The sequence below is a fragment of the Periplaneta americana genome, chromosome 12 (assembly GCF_040183065.1).
Source record: "Periplaneta americana isolate PAMFEO1 chromosome 12, P.americana_PAMFEO1_priV1, whole genome shotgun sequence".
In the NCBI taxonomy this organism is placed as follows: Eukaryota; Metazoa; Arthropoda; class Insecta; order Blattodea; family Blattidae; genus Periplaneta; species Periplaneta americana.
This window is the reverse complement of record NC_091128.1, coordinates 142,059,891-142,083,213: the sequence shown is the minus strand read 5'-3', so window position 1 is coordinate 142,083,213 and position 23,323 is coordinate 142,059,891. Positions and strand designations below refer to the sequence as shown.

The 23,323-nt window shown below is 35.0% G+C and overlaps 2 protein-coding genes across 5 annotated transcripts in view; one reads left to right on the top strand and one right to left on the bottom strand.

The window, feature by feature from the left end:
• The window catches only part of Mekk1 (mitogen-activated protein kinase kinase kinase 4), a 129,327-nt gene that overhangs the window by 70,559 nt on the left and 35,445 nt on the right, over positions 1 to 23,323 (top strand). The gene's annotated exons all lie outside the window — the stretch shown is intronic.
• LOC138710942 (angiopoietin-related protein 1-like) lies at positions 438 to 22,724 on the bottom strand. The gene is made up of 9 exons (XM_069842146.1): positions 22,401 to 22,724; positions 19,172 to 19,368; positions 17,092 to 17,285; positions 14,790 to 14,943; positions 12,241 to 12,529; positions 9,867 to 9,998; positions 9,558 to 9,690; positions 4,576 to 4,702; positions 438 to 1,023 (listed from the first exon to the last, which is right to left on the bottom strand). The coding sequence occupies exons 1-9, from the start codon at positions 22,635 to 22,637 to the stop codon at positions 621 to 623; spliced, it is 1,866 nt and encodes a 621-aa protein (XP_069698247.1). The 5' UTR covers positions 22,638 to 22,724; the 3' UTR covers positions 438 to 620.

Below are 23,323 nucleotides of genomic sequence, written 5' to 3'. Positions count from 1 at the left end.
ATTATTATTATTATTATTATTATTATTATACAACAAATAGACTCTTTCATTTATTAACAATTTATGAACTTCACTGTAGAAAATACAAATTTCTATTACTAATACGAGTATGTATTAAAGTAAATAACTCTACTCATATCTTAATTTAAATTAATTTTATCAATTTCTTACAATAATGGGTAAAAGTTCGCGTCACACATTTCACCTTGTAAAGGCACAGCGGTTGCGGAACACTGCCATATTCTAGCTGTGAAGCAATGTACGAATACCATGGAATGTAAAAAAAAATACAATAGAAAACAGACATACTAACCATTATTCCACAGTGATGGACGCATTTTCTTCATGTGTATGCTTTAACAGGAAGAGTAAAACTTTTATTGGCAAGAAGTATAGTAGAAAGAGGAACAGGAACTGGTTGAACAGTGTACTCACCATTAGAGTTTTATTTTTTATTTATAAAATAATATAACATAGTATAGTAATAAAGAATGGAGATGTGAGCTTTATAGCCTATTTCAAGCACTTTAATAGAACCATATGAGTTGAGAATATTGATCCAATTTTCAAACCCTGAGTTTCTTCTCTTCACAAATATTAACTGTGAACATATTAAAACTTCAGTTTATGTAATCATAATTGTTGTCGTAGTGTGGGAGTGTCTGTGTTGGATGTTCTGTTACACGGTGGAGTTCATCATGTGCGTCTTCATTTTTCGGAGGACTGTCTTCAACTCCTAGATTATCATGTATTTTCTTTTCAGTGAAATTCTCCTCTGTACCACGATCTTCTCCCGCTGCTTGTCTGTGTCGATTAGCTGGTTTTGTAGCATTATTCTTAGTTTTATTGTTGACCACTTTAAGGTCCCTATTTACTAGATGAGAGTGGAAGTACTGGCTAGGACGGACTGATATACGTGATTTCATGAGTGAATATGCAGGACCATGCCAATCATACCAATACATCCCGTGATATTCATACATTTCTGGTAGCTCTCCATTCAAGTACCGTCCATTTAAGTTGCTGTAAATGAAAAAAAATATATTAATCTATTTTCTCATACTATGTAGCAGGTGCATATTTTAGTAAGTCTTTTCATTTCATTCTTTCCAAAACTAATTTTAATACAGTACTACATCTCCCCTTCTTAAAAATAGGTACAATTATGGACTCCTTCCATTGTTCTGGTACAATTTCCTTTTCCCAAATAGCAAGTACAAGTTTATAAATTTCGCTATATAATGCACTTCCACCCTCTTGTATTAATTCTGCTGGAATTTGATTGATACCTGGAAACTTGTACTTTTTCAGATTTTCTATCGCAATTTCGACTTCTGAAAGCGTGGGTTCGGGTATAAATGGCTCAGCAGTTTGTATTTCAATTTCGTCCCGATCATTTCTATTTGGCCTATGTACATTTAGTATTCGACAGATATTGGAGAAAAAATGGGAGTATAAGGGTACAGTACATCAGTTATTCATGATTTCAAAAAGGCAGATGACTCGGTTAAGAGAGAAGTATTATATGATATTCTTATTGAATTTGGTATTTCCCAAGAAACTAGTTCGATCAATTAAAATGTGTCTCAGTGAAACGTACAGCAGAGTCCGTATAGGCCAGTTTCTATCCGATGCTTTTCCAATTCACTGCGGGCTAAAGCAGGGAGATGCACTATCACCTTTACTTTTTAACTTCGCTTTAGAATATACCATTAGGAAAGTTCAGGATAACAGGCAGGGTTTGGAATTGAACGGGTTACATCAGCTTCTTGTCTATGCGGATGACATGAATATGTTAGGAGAAAATCCACAAACGATTAGGGAAAACACGGAAATTTTACTTGAAGCTAGTAAAGCGATTGGTTTGGAAGTAAATCCCGAAAAGACAAAGAATATGATTATGTCTCGTGATCAGAATATTGTACGAAATGGGAATATAAAAATTGGAGATTTATCCTTCGAAGAGGTGGGAAAATTCAAATATCTTGGAGCAACAGTAACAAATATAAATGACACTCGGGAGGAAATTAAACGCAGAATAAATATGGGAAATGTGTGTTATTATTTGGTTGAGAAGCTTTTATCATCTAGTCTGCTCTCAAAAAATCTGAAAGTTAGAATTTATAAAACAGTTATATTACCGGTTGTTCTTTATGGTTGTGAAACTTGGATTCTCACTCTGAGAGAGGAACAGAGATTAAGGGTGTTTGAGAATAAGATGCTTAGGAAAATATTTGGGGCTAAGAGGGATGAAGTTACAGGAGAATGGAGAAAGTTACACAATATAGAACTGCACGCATTGTATTCTACACCTGACATAATTAGGAACATTAAATCCAGATGTTTGAGATGGGCAGGGCATGTAGCACGTATGGGCGAATCCAGAAATGGATATAGAGTGTTAGGAGACCGGAGGAAAAAAGACCTTTGGGGAGGCCGAGACGTAGATGGGAGGATAATATTAAAATGGATTTGAGGGAGGTGGGATATGATGATAGAGACTGGATTAACCTTGCACAGGATAGGGACCGATGGCGGGCTTATATGAGGAGGCAATGAACCTTCGGGTTCCTTAAAAGCCATTTGTAAGTAAGTAAGTAAGTAATACATCTCCAAGTTCTTAATATGAATTGAATTAAAATTAAAGTAATTCTGCCCACACAGGAGAAAGGAAGGTAAAGAGCTCCCATGCCTTCTTTGACCTCACTACTGGAAGGAGATCGTATGAAGAGCTCTGTCTTCACCTGGACTTGAACTGATAGCGTCAACTTGACTCCACGAAAGTTTCGTACTTACAAACTGGCATAATTATAATGGATGGGCAATGTGAATATAATTTCTCGTGCTTTCCTTTTTTAAAGTGTACTAACAGTAGTGTCAATCAGTCGATTCGTACTAGTTTGCCCAAACTGTTTGTTAAATTTGTCGAAGTTGGTGTGTAATTTAAGTTCATATTTTTTTTTTTTTTTTACAGAAAGAAAGTATATTAATTTCATACAAAATTCTCAGGTTTATAAAATTGCAGTAAACGTAATGCAAAATAAATGACAATACAGCTACAAGCGAATATATTTATAATTACAGTAAAACCTCGATAAGACGTGCCCGCTTATTACGCTATCTCATGTAATACGCTTTGTTTGTCCGGTCCCTGCACATTTCATATATAATGCCTTTATAAAATACCCCATTTGTTGCTCTCAAGTGCCGCATAATACACTGGTTTTGTGGAATATTTTCGATGTAATTTTCAGCAATGTACTCTAACAGCAATGAAACATCTTGGTCACTGAACTCACTGGTGCCATTAACTTGAAAAGTATTGGTATTCGACCCTTTACCTGCGCATTTAAACCTTCATACTTCATACCTTAGTATACCCCACCCTCTTGTTACGCTCTCTTATTCGACTCCTTACCTGCGTGGTTAAAGCCTACATACATACCTTTGACACGATTTTGCAGCGAGTGATTCTAGCTTCATGCATATTTTGCTTAGTTCTCATTATTATTATTGAAGCCTACATACAGTTACAATACCTCACCCTCTTGCTAACTCTCTCTCTCAAACAACATTCCTCACTCGGCCATAATAAAATTCTGGAAATTTTTGCTGGGCAGTTTGTTGTCCTTTTGTGTATTGAAGTGTCTGTGAATGTGATTACAATGAGTGTTAAACGAAAAGCCCTTTCTGTGTCGGAAAAATTGTAAATCTTACGAAAGTACAATGAGAACAGTACTCTTACTCAGAAACAACTGTCTGATGCATTAGGAATCCCATCATCGACATTAAGAACGATAATAAAATATCGCGACTCAATCACTACAGCTGCGACGTCGGGAGGATGTAATCGTAGAAACTGAAGTGTGGTAAACATGAGGACCTGGAGAACACGCACACGGCAAACAACTATAAATTACTCTTTTTTTTTTTTCGAAAGAATTAAGTACAGCACATATTGTAAATGTCTTTGACGTACAGTACAGTAATTACATAATGGAGTAATACTGTATTAACTTTCATGAATCATGTATTTCAATGAAGAAAAATGCTAATAAATACTGTATATAAGTCAAAATTAGTATACCCGGCTAATACATGGTCCCAGTTAATAACACGTTTTACACCCAGTCCCTTGAACAGCGTCTTATCGGGGTTTTACTGTATGTTATTATTTCGCGTCCAAGTGTGCAAGCAGTCAGGACAGGAATATGATATACCTCCAACCTTGAAACCCCATCTGCTATTACTTTGTCAGTCGTCTACTCCTTCCCCTGCCAATACTAATACTTCATGCACAATAATGAAACATAATATTCTTCTTCTTCAGCATCAGGACTTAGGCCACAAGGCCTGTTCTGACTTCAGAGGGTTATGTCATTCATCCGTCGTGTTTTAGGTCTTCCAGCACTTCGTCCTTTCAGCTGATAATTAAGAAGTATTTTTGGTAATCTATGTTCTTTCATTCTTTGAATGTGTTCGTACTAATTTTATAATGTATATATATTTATATATTTTATAAAATTATGTTGACACTGCTATGTACTAGTGATTATTTACTTTAACTACACCTACCTCGTGTCGCATCCATTGTACCACCATGCTCCTGAGTGAGATTCAGCACAGTTTCCATCATGCCAGTTGTCATGATCCACATCATGGGTTGAAAATTTCATCCCAGCATGATACACTAATGAATCTCCTGCAAAGGCCCATAAAATTGAAGAAATATTTAATATAGCCTATTTGTCAGCTGTTGTTGTTTAGTCAACTGTCCGAAGACAAATCTGAACCTCACAAGTGATACCAGTAAGACACCCTTGTAAGGCAACTAGGCCAGGAGATAATGGGATAGTGTGATCAATTCCTTTCACCCCATACATTGCCCATTAGCTGTATGTTACACTAATCAGATTTCAGATGTATACAAACAATTGTTCTTCCTCTGACAAATATCGTCAAGTGAGATGTACTGCCTGATAATAGATGTACATGTCAGCCAGAACCTAAATCAGAGGAAATTTGTCAATTATGCTTACAATTAATTTCCAGTATCCTTTGTTGTTGTTGTTTTCTAATGCCAGGCGTTTGACAATAAAGTCATTTGACCTCTTGCACTGCAATATTTTTCAAAGATATCATGACCAGCCACTGAAGCACAGATTTTGAGGTGTTCCGAATCCATTTCTTGGTTTGAGTTGCACAATGGGCAAAGAAAATGGCAAGTTGTAGCCGATTTAAGTGAACACCATATTTTAACGTTTTGGTGGCTACTTCATTCACACACAACCCCCAGAATGTCTGGAGGACCACACCTGCTGTTGGTTGACGGGTCCATTGGACCTAGCTGGGAGATCTTGTTGATCACCAGCTTTCCCTCCTTAAGCCACTGGAGGACGATTTTAGTGCCATAGCAGGTCAGCACTAGGAACAGAAAAGTAGAAAGAGGAGGAAGGAAAGGGAAATGAACCCCTAGGCTTCGAATGCTCTAATGCCGTCGGGGTCGAAGAAAGTAAGACTTCAGTCAGAGGACTGGATAAGAAAGGGTAAAGAGGGAATTAGGTATTGGATAGAGGAAAATTATACCAAATTCAGTCATTAACTCATCAAGCTGATCAGTGCTAATTGATGAGTAGCCCCTCCCTTTAGTTCAGCTCGTAAAATTATGCTTACTAACAACTGCACCACGGGAAGGTAGGGATGGGACATTGGGTATTTGTCCAGGTTGGTTCCTTAAAGCCTTCAATGGGAAGGATTAATGGCTCTCCCCCCTGTATCCGACAGATACCTTTTTGCAGCCACCAGTATCCTTTAGTTGAACCTTAAATCAAAATCAGTGGCAAAGCTTGGTTTGGTTGTGCTCTTCTCCACTGCTTAAAACATTGCACCCCCTTTACCTCCCACTTTCATCTAATCCTCATGTTATCATCCCACTCCATTGTTAAGAAACTTACATTTCTTTTTAAATGTATTAGTTGTTTTATACATAAATATTGTTTTAGTACGAAAGATTAAATGTGTAATTAGTATGTCATTATTTATTGTCTAAATATTTCTACTTAATAGACAGAGAGAGAAGAATCAGAAAGTAGAGGATTGGAATAAGTAAAATGTGCAATAAAATATTCTGCATATATATAACATCTATAAAATAGTTCAACAGAACCTTTTACAAAAACTAAAGAGATGCAAAAAAAAGTTTCTTTTTACAAAAGTCTAAAACTTCTTTACTCAGGACTATTGCTGCAAATGAATTGATAATAGTCAGTTTGAGATCTATTTTCCGATCTATCTCGTTTTCAGTATTAAAAATAGAAACTCCACATGGTGCTGCATTGCTATTGATTGAGATGCGCTATTGAATATGCTGGTACCGTTGATTAATGAAAGTCGATTTAATATTTCGGGCTTCATTATCACAAAATCCACTTTAAAAGTATTCCTTAAACTGGTTTCCATAAAAGCGGGAATTAATTACATTATTCTTATGGAGATTTGGCTGGGACGTAATCGATTATTACTTAAAAATGGGAACGTTAAAATGGGGTTTTAATGTATGATGTAAGAGACACTTATACAGTCTAGACCAGGCGTCTCAAGGCCAACGCGTGAAAGTTGTTACAGAGAGCAAATGTAGATAGCGTAGTCAGCAGAAGAGATAAGCGCAGTACGCGAAGATAACCGATTGTTGATTCATATTACAAGCAAAAGCGAGCTAAATTGTAACTGTTGCGGGAGAAATGCCACAAAGCTGCACTTTTGAGTTCTACTGTCACAATAGACGGTTATTTCGAAAGGAATAAAATTTCTTAAGTAGTTTGCAATAATAATAATAATAATGATAATAATAATAATAATAATAATAATAATAATAATAATAATACATTTATTTTCTAATGATATATCAATGAGTAAAAATAGGACACCTGAAGCATGAAGAACCATACATGTTACGTAATTACTTAAGCACAAGGACCTGGCCACCTTACCCCATTATCTCCTGGCCTAGTTGTCTTTAAGTGGTGCCTTGTTGGTATCACTTGTGAGGTTCAGATCTGTCTTTGGACAAATGACTAAACAACAACAATACTTCATTTCTAGTAAATGGTTTTTGGTGTCTTCCTTTTTTTTAAGTTTACACTATATTTAATGAAATAAAATTCAATTAAATAATAATAGCATTACAATTAAACTTGTTGGTTGTTAAAGTACGTATTTTTATGATACATCAATATTAATATATTAATTACAATAATAGTTAAATAATATAGTTCGTGATGTTTTCAATAATTAAAAATAACCAAAACATCTTAGAAATTCACAAACAATCTTAAATCTGGTCTCAAATTCTTTTCTCAAGTCCTTCAGTACTTCATTATATTTGTTATACTGGTCTTGATTCAAATTAGAAAACAACTTTAGATTAATAAAGTAGTAAAAGTTACCCACTGAAACTTGCGACTCCCACAATTTCACTTTTCCTATAAAAGCTTTTATTTCTTCATACATTTGCGGTAATAAGGACATCGTTTCCTTGGAGATGGACACAACATCATAGCGGTTGTAGATGTCTATTCAAACGTCGCGGTCAATGATGTCATCTGGAGATACACGAACTGCTCCCGCATCTTGTTCCACTCTTACATTAAAAAATAGAGAGAGGAGGAAGTTCTCCGAGGAGATGTCTGGTCTAGACCTTTACTTTCATGACGAATAGTATGAATATTAGAGTACAGTTTCTCTTCCTTCCTCTATTACTATGAACCAATCCTCTTGTCTGTTCTAATGGTTAGTTAGGCTTGCAGATATTCTGCTAAAAATGTGTAAGTAGTTACAATGTGCACATACATAACTTAATTGAAGTCTTGGGGGGGGGGGAAAGGGAAGCACATTCCCATACTCACGCATTCTTTTCCCTCTCTCTCTCACCCTCTTACCCTCTCACCTCTCTCCTCCTTCCTATGTCTACAAGAATTTATTATATAAGTTTTAGTAAAGGGATTTGCAAGATGATTTTCTTGATTTTATTCCTTAATGTGTTCAGTTAACTTGTCTTGCGGAATACACGAACATCCTGGTAATTTTAACGTAGATTTATTGATCTGTCAGATGAATTTCTTCACTTTCTTTAATATGCTGCTGTGTATTACAACCTGACAATGTACAACAGATATGTTAGAATAGAGAGAGTTCCTATGAAGACCGGTACCAAGCAGTAATGATCTGTCGACTTAATGAACGTAGTGAGGAGCTCCTGCCCGAGGAAGCTAGGCAGTAAGGGGCGGAGTGGGATCCGTCTGCATAGGGCAGCGTGCACGGAATTATCCGTATGCTGGCATATGACCACTCGCCGCCCGCCAACAGATTTTGTTAGGTAGAGGATGGAGTGGGACCGATCTGCATAGAAACTCTCTGTAATATCTTATTATGTTCATACTTACTGGCTTTTAAGGAACTCGGAGGTTCATTGCCGCCCTCACATAAGCCCGCCATTGGTCCCTATCCTGAGCAAGATTAATCCAGTCTGTATCATCATATCCCACCTCCCTCAAATTCATTTTAATATTATCCTCCCATCTACGTCTCGGCCTCCCTAAAGGTCTTTTTCCCTCCGGGCTTCCAACTAACACTCTATATGCATTTCTGAATTCGCCCATACGTGCTACATGCCCTGGCCATCTCAAACGTCTGGATTAATGTTCCTAATTATGTCAAGTGAAGAATACAATGAGTGCAGTTCCGTGTTGTGTAACTTTCTCCATTCTCCTGTAACTTCATCCCTCTTAGCCCCAAATATTTTCCGAAGTACTTTATTCTCAAACACCCTTAACCTATGTTTCTCTCTCAAAGTGAGAGTCCAAGTTTCACAACCATAAAGAACAACCGGTAATATAACTGTTTTATAAATTCTAACTTTCAGATTTTTTGACAACAGACTGGATGATAAAAGCTTCTCTACCGAATAATAACGTGCATTTCCCGTATTTATTCTGCGTTTAATTTCCTCCTGAGTATCATTTATATTTGTTACTGTTGCTCCCAGGTATTTGAATTTTTCGACCTCTTCAAAGGATAAATTTCCAATTTTTATATTTCCATTTCGTACAATATTCTCGTCAAGAGACATAATCATATACTTTGTATTTTCGGGATTTACTTCCAAACCTATTTCCTTACTTTCTTCAAGTAAAATTCCCGTATTTTCCCTAATTGTTTGTGTATTTTCTCCTAACATATTCACGTCATCCGCATAGACAAGCAGCTGATGTAACCCGTTCAATTCCTCTCTGTTATCCTGGACTTTCCTAATGGCATACTCTAGAGCAAAGTTAAAAAGTAAAGGTGATAGTGCATCTCCTTGCTTCATTATGTTCGTTGTTATGGCATTAAGAAAACAGGAAATTCTTTAGCAGACTATATACAGTATGTATATTTCCCCAAATAGTATCATGTAACTTGTTCATGGCCTTGTAGGTTAAATGCATTTATATAAAAAAATTCACAAATTATTTATTTATACATATCTAACTTTATCAGTTTAATAATATTTACTGCACCTGCATCTCCCTCGTAACTTCCAAGGAAGGATATTGCATATCCCTCAACTTCAGTGCCAACAGCAAAGGCTGCATATTGAGCATAGACTTTTTCCAGATTGAAGTCCTGTAATTCTATTAATATCTCTGTTACCTGGAATAATGAGAACCATTTACTATAATATAACATGTGATGTGATTACATGTGATCATCTCTTGTGGTAATACATATCGAATTCATTTTAAAGTCTGTTTCAGTCTATATTCTCGCTTAAAGTATTTGCACTACAGATCATAATGTGCTTATGTATCTAGAGGGATCATACATACCTTGTAATTAGTTAAAGTGTATAACTTCTCTAATCCAAGCCAGAATTCTCCTCCAATGTTACCAAAGCCATGTTTGTAATCCTGCCAGTTACGATAGAAGTCCACAGTGCCTTCGTAACGGTTTTGTACTACCTGTTCAGAATTAATGCATTTATATTGTTGTTATTCATCACTTACTCTAGCTTATTCAGAGCGTTATATATATAGTTTGGTTGCCTTATAAAAAATCTTTATGCAGGACTGCATAAACCAGTTATATACGAAAGTAAAAGTACTGTAATGTGTTATGTTTTCATATTATTATTATTATTATTATTATTATTATTATTATTATTATTATTATTATTATTATTATTATTATTGTTGTTGTTGCGTTGTTATCGTCGTTCACTATTATTATTATTATTATTATTATTATTATTGTTATTCCTATTATTATTGTTATTGTTATTCCTATTATTATTATTATTATTATTATTATTATTGTTGCGTTGTTATCGTCGTTCACTATTATTATTATTATTATTATTATTATTGTTGCGTTGTTATCGTCGTTCACTATTATTATTATTATTATTATTATTATTATTATTATTATTATTATTATTATTATTATTATTATTATTATTATTATTATTGAGATTGAAACCACATGGAAGTATACCGATAAGTCGTTTGTCTCAAATAGATTCTTTATTATTTGCTGATGATATTGTGTTTATGGCAACTTCAGAAGATAATTTACAACGTTTGGTTTACAACTTTAATCAAATGGCAGAAAGTTTCAACATGGAAATTTCAACTGACAAATCTAAAGTGATGGCCTTTTTAGGAAAGGAACCAGTCCGTAGCAAAATATGCATCAATAATAAGATCATCGAACAAGTCAAAAATTTTAGTTATCTTGGTTACCAAATTTCATATGAAGAAGAAAAGGATTTGAATGAGAAAATTATTAAATTCAACAGAGTAATGGGGATAATTAATCAGATATTCAAACCAACCTTAGTACAAAAACACACGCGCACCAGAATTTATAAAACATTGGCCAGACCTATACTCTGTTTTGGTAGTGAACCTTGGACGATTCGTAATATTGATTCACAAAGATTAACGGTGGCAGAAATGAGATTTATGCGTCGTACAGCGGGATACATGAGAATGGATCACATTAAAAATTTTGACATTATGAAAGAACTGCAGATTGAATCGATTACGGAATACCTACAGAAATACAGACAAAACTGGATATCACATGTCATCAGAATGCCTCGTTCTAGAATTCCACGCCAAATTTTAAATTACCATCCTGTGGGCAAGAGATCCTTGGGCAGACCGTTCAAGCGTTGGCAAGAGATCATAACGGGCCACTAGGCCCAATACATGCAAGAATGATGATTATTATTATTATTATTATTTTTATTATTATCTGACCCAATAAAACAAAAGAAATCATAAAATTAATTCAATCTACACAGAAAATTAAAATAATAAGGATAATAGCAAGTCATCTTGAAAAAGTAATTATGAATGCGCAATTTATGTGATAAATAATTAATTTTAATCAATGAAATTTAAAATCTGTGGCGTGACAGCCCATGGAGGGTCTCTTAACAGCGTAATCACTTGCATGCTGAAGTGGTGCAGAAAGTCGAAGTTGTTAGATAAGTAGTCTTAACACAAAATTCATTGTACAATAAGATAGGAATAATTAGAGGAAGAATTATATTAAATTTCGTGTAGTTATATTTACTCGAAAATGGAATTTTATGCTCGACCATGCCGAAATGTAATAATGTTCCACCAATCAGAAAATATCATTGTAGCATTATGAAAGCGCAAGTATCGATTATTCTCGGATATGCAAACGAAAGATAACAATAAATCAATAAATCACCTATATTTGAAATAAAGTCAGTTCTGTTACTATAATAATTAGCGTTAATTGTAAATAATATTCAAATAAATTCAATTTGTCATCTCGTTTTTCAATGTCTAATTCAATTTCAAGGTTATATCAAGATTAATGTTTATTTTTACCCTCTAGATTATATCAAGGTCAATGTCGACATTTGTTTCTCGGAAAAAATCAATACTTTCGCGTCTGCGCACATCTCACAATTTACGAGGTATTGCACAAGGTCAGTTCCGCTCCTCACTTGTCAGTCAGATAAGAATAACATGAATACTTATGAATAATTTCAAGTTAGAAATATGGTCGAGCATAAAAAGTCGTATGAAACTTGACTATAATGGTAATTAAGACGCTCGTATGAAAATTATGAAACTCGCTTGCACTCGTTTCATAAACATACTCTCGTCTTAATTACTACCATTATAGGCTCGTTGCATAATGTACTGTTATGATACTTACAGTCCATCCTCCACCTCTCGTCTCTAGTTGGCAGTATACGAAGAATGGGGCAGAGGAGAGATGTGGTTTGATCCTGTAGATGCCTGATGTATTATGGCCTTGTTTTTGTACTTCTAAACAGTCGTGTGGCAAAGAATCCTCACACAGGTCATGAGAGGGTTTGTCAAGGGAGGCAAGCAGATTAAGAGGTAGAGCTTGTACTGGAGAGACAGTTTCATGTTTATGGTCCAGCATGACCTCTGTGAAGTACTGTTTGGTGAGATATTGTGTGCTGCGACCAAACATATTGCTGGAAGAAGAATAACATTACTGAGTATTATATAATGCAGGGTTTCTCAAACTTTTCTGAAGTGGGGACCACTTTTTTAAGTCAGAATAGTTCCACGGACCACCTTATTCTTGTTCTCTTCGAAAGCAAATTTTTCATTTTTGTAGGATATTTTAATACCAGGAGACATATTTTAAAATAGTTCTAATTATATTTTTTGTAGCAATGACAAGTAGGCCTAACTTATAACAAATTCTGTGAATTGTTGATTCATCGCTTGTCTGTTAGCAGTTAGTTGTTTGAAATCCTTCTTATGTGGTACACGCAGTAGTTGTCCATGTCTCTGTTAAATACTGCCCATTATAAATATTGGAAAACTGATTTCAATCCGGATCTTTGAAAAGAAAGGAACATGATGATACGCTTCATTTGGGCAGTGCTAATAGTTAAGAAGCTGTGTGTGAAGAAATATATTAATTATAATGCCATTAAAGAAATATCTAGTCCTAGTGGTAGCTATTCAAAGAGAAAATACTTTCGTAAATATGACAAGAACTATTTGGAATTTGGATTTACTTGGTGTGGCAATGAGAGTGAATTAAAACCTCGGTGCATTGTTTGTTACGAAGTGCTTTCAAACGAGTGTATGAAACCCGCGAAATTGAAACGGCACTTAGAGACGAAACACGCAAGGAAAAAAAGTAAACCCGTCGAATTTTAAAATAGGCGGAGTCTAAAATTTCTTATATCGTCATCTGGAAAAACATAAAAAAATTAATGTAGAAACATGCCCGATTTTCGACAAGTAAAGATGCAATTTGGCACGTTCTATTATTGGTGTATGACGTACTGTACGTGCCCATTTCAATGTGCAGACTGGGTGTCGGCAAAACTATCAAGAAAGTCATCAATACATCAAAAGGTTCGGTACTTTGGTCATCTGTCATGAATTCAGGTGGTTCCTGGCTGGGTTACAGGCGCGGCACCATATATGCAGGGAAAAGTTGGCGAGAAACGCCACGTTCATAGTTCATAGTGCTTATAATCCCTCTTTTGTTGCTGAGAGTAGAGTGGGTAAACAGATGGGGTAAGAAATTTCATAAAATATTAGTACTGGGAGAAAAAGTGAAAGGCAATTGTCATGTGTCATTTCCAAACTCTGAGATTTTCAGCTATAGTGTGTTACGCAATTCATTTGAATTTTATTTCTTCTGTCTTTTTTGAAGGACCACAAGGGCAGAACTCGAGGACCACAGGTGGTCTGCGGACCATGGTTTGAGAAACGCTGATATAATGTAATCATCCTCACCCATTCTCTACACTTACACATACACTCACCCTAGTACATGACATAACTCACCACAGATACACATCATGTACAGCATAGCCCACCAATGTGGTGTGCAACTAGAAAATGGGTCACAGTCCTGCCGTCTATCTGCAATATGCGGAACCCGAATCACGCAAGTGAAATGGGTAGGCATTGGATACTCACGCATGCATATTATCCAAATTATGTTTAATAAAGATTTGTTCTCCAGTGACATCAGACTGATGGTTTTAAATATTTGTTTTCTAACATTACACTATAAAGCTATCATTCCATCTCTGGTGATGAAACTTTCATTGTTGGTGATATTTCATAGTTGTGTTTGTTTTCATGCAGAGAGTACTTGTAGGTGAGTCCAATAATTCCGTTGTGCATATATATATATATATATTAGGAAAGACAGTCGTGTCCTATTTCGGATTTTAATGTTGGTACTGCCTTTTTTCTTGATTTAAGTAATTAATTTTTTTTCCCTATAATTCTAATGTAGTGAACAATTTTTCTGTAAAGCATTTTAAACATTATTATTGTTTCTAGCCACTTAATGGTCTAGTGACTAGAGCGCTGGACTTATAATCCTGTGGACCTAGGTTCGATTCCTGGCATGCCTCCGTTTTATAACTTTAAAATTATGGGAAAATAATAAAGTGATTTTGAAAAAAAAAAAACTGTAGGTGTCTGTCATGGGTAATTTTGAAATAAAATAGATTGTCACTTCTCTTCAATTATTTTTGCAATTCCTCATCAAACAATGCATTCACAGGATTCTTAGAGAGAAATGCTTTATTTTTTCACTAAAACTAATAGAAAAAGTTCCCTTTCTTCCAAATTGGCAGAAATTATGTTATATAATTATGTTTTGTTATAATAGGGTTCGAATTTGTGTGATGTTTTCCCAGAAACAACGAAGATCCTGTAATATGTCCATGCATACTCACGTATTATTGATACCTTGTCATGTTACTTAGCTTGGTGAAATTCAGCTTGAGGTTATTCAGGTCGTCTTTCATGCTTCCTAATGTTGCACGCATCGTGTATACAGCTGCCATTGTCATCTGCATTTTGCTGTGTATTTCATCTTGAGCGTGTACTGACCCCTTTCCTTCTACAAACATATAAACAAAAATGAATAAAAGCATCATTAATTATGTTCAGTTTTTATTTTATGGTGTACAAGTAACATAAGACATAGTCTTCGGAAACTGAAAAGTTAAACTTAACAATTTTAACGAAAATATATTTTTTGTATGTTTGAATCCAGAAGTAGTTTTCTTGAATTCCGCTAGTCTGTGAAAAAAATTTAGACTATTTTGCATTATTTTATTGATAGGTATATCACTAATATAACGAGAATCGTCGATTATCGGATGTGATATGTTTACATGAGAAATTAAGTACAAGCAAAATCCATGTGTTCTTATTCATAGAAAACTTAGCAGCTATTTGGACTTTTGCTGTGTTCGCTGAAAGTTGACTCTTGTGGACTCACCTATTTTTACTACTATTTTCAATTTTATTTTTCCAATTAACTTTACTATATTCATTTTCTCGCGGCACACCATCTGATCATTTGTGGCACACCAGTTGAAAATGACTGGTCTGCTACAACATACAGCAGGCATGTCAATTGATGCCCACAGGAGCAAGCGCGCGCTTTAGAGCCCAGGGGAGCCTGAGCGCTTTACAGTGGAAAGGAAAGAGACAGACGAAAGAGGTGGTATATGCCGCTTGGTCGAGCTATATTCAGGGATGGCCAGCACTGATTCAATAGATAAAGGGAAGAGAACTTATTAAAACTGTATCCATGTTAATTTTTAGATTTCCCTGAGAAGTGTAAGTGCGTTATAAGAATCTAAGTTTTAATTTTAATGCTCATTTTTCACAAGTTTGATTTTTTATTCAAAATAAATATTTTCTCAACTTTTCGTATAGAAAAGTGAAATTTTCAGGTATAAGCCTATTTATTTAGTAGCCTTACAGAATGTTTTCGTAAATCTAATATACTGTCTATACGTATTACTGAAGATAGTGTATTGAAAATTTTGAAAATATTCGCATGGAAATTGTTTGTAAGGAAATGAATTAACAAAGCAACTACTGTTACATTATAAGCAAAAGATTCGTGCCCATGTGTTGTAAATATGTCAGCTCTATAGCTTCAGCAGATTTCGAGAAAATAATTTAATATTCTGATGATAGGAAGTTGCTCACAAATATCACCTTAAAAGCATAATGCGATAATAGTTTTGTTATGTAATATTAGTTACACTTAAAACAGATATAGTACCTAGGTAACTTTGCTTTGTACTGTAATATTGTTTTGATTAGTTTATTGATTACTTTTGTAAGGCTAAAGATACCATCAATATAAATTCCAACTTATCATGTCATACTCAATCTCTTTCTTTGGAATATCACTTTCTTTATGAATGATGTGTTTCATCCACTTAATACAGTATAATATTATACTACTATGGAATTTAAGTGAATATTCCTTCTTAACTCTCTATTATATTATTAAGATTTAAAACACAAGTGCAATATTAAGAAATCAGTGTTAGTACTTTTGTTTTACAGACAATATAGTTAATATTAAACAGAAAGAAGCCATATAAAAATAACGACATAAAATTTCACGTTCCGTTTGAAGTTTGTGCACCACTGTTTTCTTAATCCAACAGGTTGCTTATTCAAATACACAACCCTTCCTCTTTCCATACTTAGCGCTTGCTGCCCGCGCACGACGTCAAGGTCAGAAAAATGCGCTTGCTTTGACATCACTGACATAAGATATCACAAGATCCATAAATTAAGTAATCTACTATTGTTTATAAAGTTTAATGAGTGCGAACTTGTAAGTCAGTAGATGAAGCTCGTCTAATCGTCTAAAAGATATGCTTAAGAATTAATGTAAAAATATTAGAAGAATAAACATTTTAGAGACAACATTTCGTTTGAGCGATGCAGAAGAACCTGTTTCAGGTGATCGTTCAAGGATACATGCACTTTATTTTAGAAGTAGTTAATACATATTTTTTTCTCTTTGGGTAAACTTTGAATCACAAGAGCTTGTTTCGTGGGGCTGTGTAAACCCTCTTATATATATATATATATATATATATATATATATATATATATATATATATTATACATTTCAGTGAACGACAAAATATTGTCATGAATAAGAATGATATATGTAAAATCTGTTTCAACTGTATAACTTTTTGGGTGTCATATCATAATAAAATCTTACCTGGCCCAGCTTGCATTCCTCGTATTTGGTCTTGTCCGTGTTTAAGTCCGTTTGTGTCTAATTTAATGGCCTCCAATGTAGCTTCTATTTTGCTGCTTTGCCAGTCAAGTTGCCGTACCCTCTGTGACACTTCCCTCAATTCTGTCTTGATGGTGTCACTTTTTTCTTGCGCCTGAACCTCCATTTTTGTCAGTCTTGAAACATAATAATGTTAGTTACGTGAGATTTTATGCTTTCACAGTAGTGGTCATCTTTGAGTCACAAATGAGTAGAAACATTGCATTCCTTCAATCTCATTTACGTTGTTTACATTGAAAATGTATATATATATATATATATATATATATATATATATATAAATGAAATTATTTTAAAATGGAACCAGATCTACACATCAGGAATCAAATAACCAGTGCTCTAACATTAAATACCGTACTCTATGCCGATGATCAAGTCATAATTTCCAATTCAGAGGATAATTTACAAAGAGGATTATATACATTAAATAAAATATTAAAAGATTTTGGGATGGAAATTCCAGCACAAAAATCAAAAGTAATGGCATTTTTAGGACAAGATCCAGTCAGAAGTAAGATAATACATAATAACCAATGCCTCGAACAAGTACAAAATTTCAATTATCTGGGTTGTGCAATATCTTATCAAAATGAAAAAGATGTGAACAAGAAAATTAACAAATTTACACAGTCTAGGAATAATAAACAATACATTAAAAGCTAAATTAGTACAAAAATCTACAAGAATAAAAATATATAATACACTAGCAGAACCCCCCCCCCCTTTATACGGAAGCGAGATTTGGCCATTAAAGAAAAAAGACATGAACAGAATCAAAGCAACGGAAATGAAATTTTTCAGGACAGCAGGATATACTCTTTCAGACCTAAAAAGGAATGAAGAAATTTTAGAACAATTAGAAGTAGAGTCAGTAGAAGAAAAAATCAGCAGATACAAATTCAATTGGCTAGATCATGTAAGAAGAATGGAAAATTCAAGAATCACAAAATTTATAATGCAGTATAAACCTAGAGGACATCGTCGACCAGGAAGACCTTTTAGAAGACTACTAGATGGGGCCGAAACAGGTCTACAGAGGCCTAATTCGTGAAGGAGGATGATGATGATGATGATGATGACATTGAAAATGAAAATATACATATATATATACACACATATACATACACACAAATTTGAAATACTGAACTTTTTAGGACGACCAATTTCTGACCACAGAAATACGGGAGTCTTGGTCACAAGAAATTTTAGCGCATTTTTTTGGAATGTGGAAAGAGATTTCATTGTTAGAATGGTTAATATTTATAATATGAAACTATCAATTTAGTTGTAATACAAATATTATTTAGGTCACAATATTGAGTACAATATATATTTAAAAAATTGTGTGCTTATTAGTTTAAACTTATATTTGTCAACAGCACGCTGCAGAACATGTAATTTTTTTATTTTGCTGTGCAAACTAAAAAAAAAAATCTCTTTATTATTATAACGAAACTACCGGTGAATTTATTCAAAGTCAATGAAAAGCACTTTCACTGTTTATTACCTATGATTTTCTGTTTTAATTGCCGAGCCATAGTGAGCAGTTAATCGAAGAAAATGGATAAGCTATATTATCAATTTTAATGGGCTTAAATTTATATGGTACCATTTAAGATGCATTAAAAGTCTGTTACTTTTTTGTGTAGGCTACTTTTCTACAACTAATTTTATTTGTTGTGTCAATTTTTAAACTTTAATTATTAAGCAATGCTCGAGCAAGAGGAATGTGCAATGTGATTTTTATGATAATGCACTCCAAAGGAGTACTAGAGTTTATATTTAACCATTACAGAGAACCGAACGGAAGTTACGCATCCAGGAAAGTTACATGATCATGGGTAGGCACAATTCAGGAAGTAGAAAGGAGCATTATATATTCATTACTGTACATAGGCCTACATATACACCACTTTAAAAAATCGCGCCCTTTTTTTTTGACGACAGATAATCCGCAGAACGATTACTTGAAGTTCTACTATACATTTGATGGGTATTTTACCGGTACTCGAGTGTTTCTAGTCTTCTTAGCTGCTGTTCATCAATTGCACTCAGTGCAGTCAAACGATCATTGAGGCGCTGCAGTAGCCGTATTGCTCTGTCCAGGAGTCCATCTCCGTCAGATGTACCAGATGTTATGCCACTCTCATCTTGTTCTCTTGGTCCAGAAGCCGTTCCGTGAGATGATTGATTTGAAACCTTTAGGACATATAACACATTTTATTCCACACATACCCCAACACTCTTGTCTGATATACAGGGTGTTTAAAAAAAGTGCCGCATATTTTTACAGGAGGTAGCATAGGTCGAAACTAGAAAAAAAGTTCTCATAAACATGTATCCGGAAACAAATATCTGTTGAGATATAGGTCATGCTGTATTGTGGCCTATGATCATTATTCGTTTAAAAACACAAAACAATGGTGCATGTTTTAAGAGTGGATAACATCCCTCACCAGAAGTAAACAGAGAATGTAGTAGTAAGCAAAGGTCCAAGATACTATGGAGTCTATCATTTTACGTGTGATAATAAGTACGTACAGTATTCAGTGGTGTAGGCTGTTTTCTGTTTATGCACGACGGGACATCACCCAGTTTTCTACGCCTCGTGCGACAGTATCTAACCAGGAGTTTTAATGGGCGACGGATTGGTCGAGGTGGTCCAGTAGCATCGCTCCCCAATCACCTGACCTAAGTCCTTTGGATTTCTGACTATGAGGACATTTAAAGACATTAGTAAATGCCACACCCATCGACAACGTACGGGCTATTCCATATGAAATCGATCAGTAAAAAACCTCGCATTTTTTTATACTCTAATTTTTTCCCTACTTATACAAGGTGCTGAGGGGAGTGCATTTTCAAAAATATACTATCGAAAGTCAAACGGTTTTCGTATTATTGAGCGACAAATTTAGCGTATTTTATAAAAACAAGCCTCTTTCAGCGCTCAGAACTCTGGAACCATTTACTGCAGAACATTGAACGAGAGCTTATTTTGAAGCTGACATTTGGTAGGTTATGTTAAGAAGTAATCCTTATTTATATTGTACACAGAGAGACAGATAATCTGATTTTACTTGCTTTTAGGCTTTTTGGCCATTTGTAAAAATTAAAAAAAATATTGAGAAAAAACTTTGCATTATTAAGAGGGATTCTGGATTGTTTGCTTAGTGGTACGGCAATAAGTTTCGAGGGTATTAAATAGATTATTTTCACACGCCTAGACTTGAACGACGCAGTACCGCACGCACTGGCCGAGAGCTGAAGATAAGCGAGCGTTGGGCGTCATTTTACTCCTGTGTTTATGAAAACCTGTGATAAAGCTAGCACAGCCATGCGCTGCTAGACGACACATCACGTGTTTGTCTCCTGGCCTTATTTGTCTCGGCTAGCTCCCGCCTCACAGTCAGCTGGTTAGTTCACGCGCGTACTATTTATTTTCTTTGTTTGATATTTTTAATACTTTCTTATCAACATACCATCAGTAAACAATATGTGTTTATTTGCACTTTCAATGCGGAATCTAACTAATGTATATATTTTTAAAATATTTTTTCCTAGCAAAAGGCGTCTTAATGAGGAAAAATCTAAATTTCTCCATTTCCATAAAAAGTAAGAATATCTGTTTATATGTCAATATAAACTTTAATTTCTCAGCATCAAAATAAACCATGATTTTGATCATTGGGTGAAAGGGTTTCGGAGCTACAACAGTTTAAAGTTGCAAATTTTATGAAAATACGATAAATTTAAATATTTTTAATTTAAACACTATGAAGTTCTGATGCCTCAAACTTTGCACAAAGCATTGTATCACAGTTCTCTACATACAAAAAAAAGTTTCATTGTATTTAGAAATTGTAAGGTCAATTTTCTCTATATTTCGGTCGATTTGAGATGAAATAGTTCGTACAGACGTTACAGGAGCGAGTATCCAATGCATGTGAGCAAATCCGCAACAGTCAGGTGTGGTCGCAAGAGTTCGTGATTCACTGAGAAGGGCTGAAGCATGTGTAACAATGCGTGGTAACCACGTAAAGCACGTTCTGTAGTGTCTAAGTAACAGACAGGTGGGTATCGTAGGTCACAATACAGTATGGCCCATATCTAAACAGATTTTTGTTTCCGGACATATGTTTATAGGAATTTTTTTCTGGTTTCGACAAATGCTACCTCCAGGAAAATTATTAATGCGTTACAGGCACGACCCACACCACCTTCTATTGTACACAATAGAGGGACTCTAGAACACAGTTAACTTGAAACCACTTGCCTATCTCACATCGGGCACTAAGTTTTGCTCCCTGGTTTTAATATTTTGACCGTAAGTAAGCCAAGAAAGCGTGGTATTAATGCTGGAGGTAGTTAGTGCTTGTAAAAAAAATTCACGGACATACCGTAATCGACTGAGTGGGACAGTGAAGCAGACAATGAATTCTGTTTATTACAACATTTAAATAAGGAGTGTCGAACCAGTTTTTGGTGCTGCTGTTCGATGGCTGTGCTGGAACGTCCTTAACTCGGTCCTGAATATTGTTAATGAGTTTACATATTTTAATTTATATGAAGATATCTATAAAGACAGCCATTGTTTACGTAGAAGTATTACTACTTACTGACTTTTAAGAAATCTGGAGGTTCATTGCCGCCCTCAAGTAAGCCCGCCATTGGTCCCTATCCTGAGCAAGATTAATCCATTCTCTGTCATATCCCACCTCCCTCAAATCCATTTTAATATTATCTTCCCATCTACGTCTCGGCCTCCCCAAAGGTCTTTTTCCCGCCGGCCTCCCAACTAACACTCTATATGCATTTCTGGATTCGCCCATACGTGCTACACTCCCTGCCCATCTCAAACGTCTGGATGTAATGTTCCTAATTATGTCAGGTGAAGAATACAATGCGTGCAGCTCTGCGTTGTATAACTTTCTCCATTCTCCTGTAACTTCATCCCTCTTAGCCCCAAATATTTTCCTAAGAACCTTATTCTCAAACACCCTTAATCTCTGTTCCTCTCTCAAAGTGAGAGTCCAAGCTTCACAACCATACAGAACAACCGGTAATATAACTGTTTTATAAATTCTTTCAGATTTTTTGACAGCAGACTAGAAGACAAAAGCTTCTCAACCGAATAATAATAATAATAATAATAATAATAATAATAATAATAATAATAATAATAATAATAATAATGTTTTGTTACTAGAAAATTAAAATAAATATCTCACCACAAAATTATCTCCATTCTGTGACACTGGAGGGTTATGAATTCCATCAACGTGACCTGTAACTCCTTCTGTGTCCCTTATTCGACCTCGTCTCCCATGTCGACCCTTTGGTGGAGGAAGATTGGAAGGCTGATGGGGTGTGTTACTGGTTCCCTCTCTGCTGTCATTTTGTGCAGAAGCAAGCGTCAACACAAAACATAAAATTACAGATGAAATGACTGAATGAGTAATTCTCATGTCGAAGCCACGCACACAAACTGATCTTGTAACTATCTGCTGTGTTGAAACTGTTTAACATGTGGCCAATGAAACGTCTAATGAGCAAACCAACTTGGTGTGTGTGCAGCGTGTCTTTTTTTGTAGTCATTCATTTAGTTAGTTTTTTGTGATGTAGAATTGAGTCATGTGCTCTTGTGATCACGATGGAACGAATAATATGTAGAAACAGTTATATTAGAATTATTGTTGGTGCTAGTACTCTTAATGCTTTTATGTTTGTTTTACGGAACAGTTTTGGATATTAATACTGGTACTGTATTAAGTGATTTACGAATAACTTTGAGTATACTGTTTCAACATTCTGAAGTATTGAGTTGTATTATATTTTTTGCTATATGCAAGGCATATCAAAAGTCCGGTAACATTTTCAATATTTTATTACACAAAAACTGCTAATGATAGCACTTTCAAACACACGTCAGTTAAAGTCAAACTCTCAAAGTTCTGTTTACACCTTACAGAGATTCAATGTGTGAACCACGAGTGACTCGGCAGATGTCCAAACGATAATCAAACTCTTTCCATATCCTCTGTGACCGTGGCGGCAGCTTCTCGAATTCTGGTTTTTAGTTCCTCTAAATCACGTGGCAAAGGCGTACAAACACACGGTCCTTTAGGTACCCCCATAGAAAAAAGTCACATGC